The 6,000-nt window shown below is 34.9% G+C and overlaps 1 protein-coding gene across 1 annotated transcript in view; it reads right to left on the minus strand.

Annotated features, from left to right (window-relative positions):
• LOC121727295 (tachykinin-like peptides receptor 99D) overlaps window positions 1-5,709 on the minus strand; it is a 28,959-nt gene extending 23,250 nt beyond the window's left edge. Inside the window, exons 1-2 of the mRNA XM_042115032.1 lie at window positions 5,560-5,709; window positions 2,696-2,849 (exon numbers count right to left, since the gene is read on the minus strand). Coding sequence (XP_041970966.1) covers window positions 2,696-2,849; window positions 5,560-5,697 — 292 coding nt within the window. The 5' untranslated portion in view covers window positions 5,698-5,709. The remainder of the gene's footprint in view (window positions 1-2,695; window positions 2,850-5,559) is intronic.
• Window positions 5,710-6,000: the final 291 nt, after the last annotated feature.

The following is a 6,000-nucleotide window of genomic DNA, read 5'->3' on the forward strand; positions in this document are numbered from 1 at the left end:
ATTGCGATGCGATGTGAATTCGCAGTTTTGTATGGGAGCCCTTATTCGAATTTTTAGGCATTTTGGAACGAAGTTCCTTTTTTTTTTAATAAACAGCAACGCGTTGTGTGTATTCCTGAGCGTCAATAGACAGAGTTTTTTTAAATAATTTTTTGTTTACAGGTTTTTTGAACATAAGAAATAACTTCGTTTCATTAGGGTGTCCCTTGACACTCTCAAGTTTTATTACTTTGTAAATATTCTCTCATTCTACATATTTTCTAATTTCAGCGATAACTATTATTTTAAGCGACTCGAAGTTACAAAGGCATTTACGAACACACGTCTATAAACTTGTGTCTCGGTGCCATCTTCAAAGCTCTCGTGGAGTCGTGGGCTAACAAGCTCTAAGATCTCGAGTGAAGAGGTTTTATAGCCGACTAATCCCAATTCGGAGTCGCTTCGTGCGTGAAATTGCTTAATTTTTATGTCAAGTACACAATATTTAATTAGAGCTTTCGATATCGATTTTGGCTCTTTGAACCTACTCAGAAAGGGTTCGCCCTTGGAGGGCTTTGTCTCCGTACAAACTTAAGTAATAAATAAATACACAGAAGGTAGGTTCCATTTATGTATAGCGTTGTGACTTGTGACGCTTATTTTGTTTTTCTTGAGAAATATAAGAATATAGGTCGTGAAATAACCAAATGATTTGCCTAAAAGCAATGAAATGAACTCAATATGCAATATCAGTACATAATATTATATAAGTAAGATATTATAATTCAACATATACATTCTTCGTTCTTTCGTTATGACTTAAAAAAAAATCTCAAATATATTTTGTGTTTTGATTGATAGAAAATGGATTTACGTTGTATTAAAATAGAAAAAACGGTGTAATATGTAACAAGGAATATATTGAACATCGTTTAGAGGACGAATAAAGTCAAAAATTAAATATCGTTCTTCTCTCTTTACACTCAGGTTCGTCTTTCATGTGTTATGCCAGGTGAAAAAGGACGACGCGGAATCATCGCCAATTTAGTTTTTTCTCAATCCGCGAGGTCAGTTCCTCGGTGATAGAATTTTACGCATTTTTTTTAAATAATAATTAAGTTTAATGCATTATTTTGGCAATAACTTATGAAAAATTCGTCAAAGTTAGATGTATATTTGTGATTTATTTTTATCGATTTTTTTTAAGATATCGTGTTTTCGCTCAGGTCAGATCCTTGGAAATATAATGTAGTATCTTTGTTTACAAAATGAAACGATTCGGGGCCTACGAGGGCTGCCTTTTAAGTTTTGTCGTTTGGAATAAATACGGGCAATTTAATAGATTATCACCATTTATTGTTTTTTTAAGAATTCTTCGCAATGTTTAAAATGCGTTTGCATGCTTTCAAACCAGTTTTTAAAACATTTATTCCAGTCTGAAGTTAGGTAGTCAAAATGGCCGATTTTTAAGCATAAACAGCTTCTGCAGGTGAACTTAAACGTTGGCCACAAAGGCTTTGCTTAATTTTGTGGAACTTATTAAAATCCTTAGGGCTCAAGCCAGGTCTGTAAGGCGGATGATCTAAAATTTCAACGTTTTGGGTTCACAAATACATCTTAGTTTGACCGGCGATATGCGAACATGCGTTGTCATGGCCAGGAACATACGACGTCTTTTTTCGAAATTCGGTGATGACTTGTGGAAAACAAGCTGTGACCAGTCAGGTAACCGATTTTCAATCTTCGGGTACTATTATAGTGGCGATGTGACCATCCTTTGTAGCAATGGAGGCAAACATTTTTTTTAAAGTGCTCTGTGAGACCATGACTTTGGTCGATTTTGGCTCATTCTAGAAAACCCAGACAGTAGACTGCTGCGTAGAATTTGGATCATAAGCATATATCCAAAACTCGTCACCATTGGGCAATCATAAACGTGCTTCGACGATTCAACCGAGGAACGGTTGAATCGTTGCAGAGTTTTGCGACAAAAACTAACACGGGCTGTTTTTGGTCGTCGCTAAGCAAAACAAAATTGTGATTTCTCGTAAGATACCTTATCTTACGAGAAATCACAATTTTTACTCCAAGTTTTTCGTAAAATATTTTTTGGACAATGGTCCTTGAAATGCCCATGGATGCCTATATTTCGCGATATATCACATAACGGTTTTCGAGGATTAGCTGCTGCACGGCTTCAATATTCTCTTGCGTTACGACGGTTTTTCGACGACCATCACGTGGCTGGTCACCCTAGCGTGTCCACTTTAAACTTCTAAATGCCAGCGTTCCATAATCCTAAGACATGGTCCAGATAGTAGTCCAGACAGGTCCATCACTAAGTACAGAAGTGATCTCCTCAAAACGCCGAAGTCGCGATAGTCAACTTCGTTAGTTGTAAAAAATTATCGCACGGAAATTTTCCTTTAACATTTCCATTTTTACAACCGACTTGTCACCTTTGAATAGACGATACAGTAAGACTATTCGACCAATCTGAATAATTTCTTTTGTTTTTAAAACCCAAATACAATGAGATTAAAATCTCATATGGCTTTTTTTTCAATGATCGCGGGAAGTTTGCAGACGACAGAACTTAAAAGGCAGCCCTCGTATTATCAAGTACAAAAATGATTTATAAAATCAACAATTTTGGTTTATAATAATTCGCCTTCTTAAGTAAACGTATTTATTTAAACATCACAATATCTCCTACCTAGAAAATAATTAGTGACGCTCCTCATCCTCTTGTTGGCGAGCACTATCCAGATGACGACGATGTTGCCGACGGTGGCCACCACCACGATTCCAGCGAACAGCACCGTCCACACCACCTGCCGCCACCACGGTAGGATGAACGACTGGTACGGCTATAACAATGTCAAAAAGTATTTACTTGTTCAACTGTAGATATATTTTTAGTGCAATTTTGATTTTATTTTCTTAAAGAAGTAAAATTTAAAATGCTATATTTTAGGATATTTTTATGGGTTTTCAAGTCTTGATTCCTATATATATGGAAAGCAAAAGCAGAGCACAAAGCATGCTCGTTTCAAAAGAAATATTAATGATATCCGGCTAAGCATGTAGATTGTGGACCTAGCCAACGGCTTCATAACAATTATATCACAATAACAAATAACAATAGATAAATATTTCTAAATTACTCGAATTATATCACAGTAACAAATAACAATAGATAAATATTTCTAAATTACTCGAATGTTACTACAAAAGAGAGTCTGTCAATATTATTTTCTATTTTCCAAAACGCAATATCATATTTTTCTCGGTATCTTTAATTAAGTTGGTGAGTCCTCACAATAGAAATCCTACAAATGCGAAGAAAAATGAAAAGATACACAAGAAGTGGACAAATTAGTTACCTAGGTTTTATAGTGTTTCCCATATTGTTAGAGGTTTTTATTCACTTTCTGTTAAAGTAATTAGTTTTGCAAAAGTTTTTACCTTATGCAAATAAATTACTTTTATTTTGTCAAATTTAACAGTTCACAATGTAGATTATTGTTTTGTGGCAGTCCACAAAAATAAATATAAGTAATTAGTCTTTTTATAAAAGGCATTATTAAAAAAATAATTATTTATCTGGCAAAAAACCTAAATGAGTTTGATTATGTTACATCATTTATAATATATAATTTACTAGGTGTCCCGCGTGGCTTTGCTCGCGTAAATTAGGAATTTTACAGAAACCGTACATTTTCCCATAAAAAGCTTATGTCACTACTCCCTTCCCTTGGTCTACTCTATATCTGTGCTTAATATTGCCATAAAAATTGCTCCAGTAGTTGGTAATTTCTTATATTTCCTCCGTTTTTCCCACATTTTCCTGAGTTTATTCGGTCGTATTAGTCTTAGCGTGATAATATTTAGCCTATAGTCTTACTCGATAAATGAGCTATCTAACACTGAAATAAGTTTTTAAATCGGACCTGTAGTTCATGAGATTAACGCGTTCAAGCAAACATACTCTTCAGGTTTATAATATTAGGTAGGTATAGTTTTTTTTTTAACTATCGCTTGACAAACTCGAGTCTCGATCTAAAAGACTATGAAAAGTACCAGTAACAGGGTCATTATAGGCTCAGTCATAACCATGGGACGATGCATGGTATAATATGGTAGTGATGATGATGATGATGATGAATTAAATTTGCATAGTAGCATATGCTTTCCGTTCTTAAAACAACACCGAAACTCCCAAACTTGTATCTATAAAGAATCTGGAGTTCTCTCAGCACCTTCCGAACCACGGTATACCAGGTATACCTCGGTGCAAAATCTTACTTGTTGGTAGCATATGCTTAAAATACTTCCCACGAATCCGAAGTCACCACATGTTTCCCTATAAATTTTGAGGAGTTCCCTCGATTACTTATGGACCCTTCATCAAATCACCACTTTTGTGAATATAATACCAAATTGGGATGATACCCTATATACCAAAAGAAAAATTTTGAAAATCGGTTAGCAAACGGCGGAGTAATCGTTGAACATAAGAAAACAAACATAACACCTCCCCCATTTTGAAAGTCGGTTAAAATTGTAGCCTATGTGTTATTCTGATGTATAAGCTATATTATTGTAAAGTTTCATTAAAATCCGTTCAGTAGTTTTTGCGTGAAAGAGTAACAAACATCCATACATCCACACATCCATACATCTATACATCCAAACAAACTTTCGCCTTTATAATATTATATTAAGTAGGATTAGTAGGATAGGAATAGATTAAACATAACCTAGTTTCCAGTGCTAAAACGGAATTCTTAAGCTGCCAAGCCGTATGTACTTACCTATAGCTTTAGCCCGACAAAATCTTAGATAAACAAATCTAAGTGTAATTCCCCAAAACATATTTATCACCTACTGAGGACAAGCTGCAGCCTACAAAGTTACAAACCAAATAAGTTTCAAGTTCTGTTTAGCAGTTCTAATCCAAACAATACCTTATTTACCTTTAATGCTTCTTATTAAACAAGCAACAATATTGTTTCCTGAATTCTCAGTATCTTTCAATGTGAATTTAATAGCTTTAAACCTAATTTAAAGAAGATATAACACTAGATTTAAATTAGAATTAGACTACTGGATTCTTTATGAAGTGATTGTCGTCTGCACCTTTTTTAGGGTTCCGTACCCAAAGGGTGAAAGCGGGAACCCTATTCATGAGACTCCAGGCTGTATCTCAAGAACTGCTATGGCTAGTGTTCTAAAATTTTCACAAATTGTGTATATTGGTTGCCGTTATAACAACAAATATTAAAAACAATATAAAATTAATATTTAAAGGGGGCTCCCGTACAACAAACGTGATTTTTTGGCCTTTTTTGCTCGATATCAATAAAAGCAACATTTGATATTTTCACAAAGGCCTTAATTTTATGTCTACTTCAATATTTATGAATAATAATAAAATAAAATAAAAAAATAAGGGGGGCTCTCAAACAAAAAACACAATTTTTGGCCTATTTTTGCTCTATAACGGTACGGAACCGTTCGTGCGCGAGTCCGACTCGCACTTTAAGTTTATAACTAGTACGTGTAAAAAACTCTTACCTCCGTAGCGTTCGTAGCGGGGACATACTGCTGGCTTGTTTCGTCGAAGAAAGTGACAAAAAGGTTGGTCAAGTCTGTGTTGTCTGTGCTAGTCCTGTTCCAGTCTACCGGCGCAGCGGAACTCGACTCGTCCAGCATGGTAGCATGCCCCCGTCTGTTGACAGATTAAAAAAACATTTAAAATTAGAACAATAAAGTTTTCGGCAAGTGTTTTATTGGATGCTTCCTAATTGTCTTCATTGGGGTAATTGCCGAATTAAATGCCCAAACACCAGTTTGAACAGAATTGTGTAAAAGTTTCGAGATAATTGTAGTTTGAGTGAAGTTGCGATTTCGAAGGAAAATTGAAACGACTGCGAATTGAACTCGACGTTTAATGCTTAGTACTTATATTATACTAAATGCTAAAAGCCAATTGTATAATAGCTGGTAATAACTCAG

This window comes from Aricia agestis, chromosome 5 (assembly GCF_905147365.1).
Source record: "Aricia agestis chromosome 5, ilAriAges1.1, whole genome shotgun sequence".
Classification (NCBI taxonomy): Eukaryota; Metazoa; Arthropoda; class Insecta; order Lepidoptera; family Lycaenidae; genus Aricia; species Aricia agestis.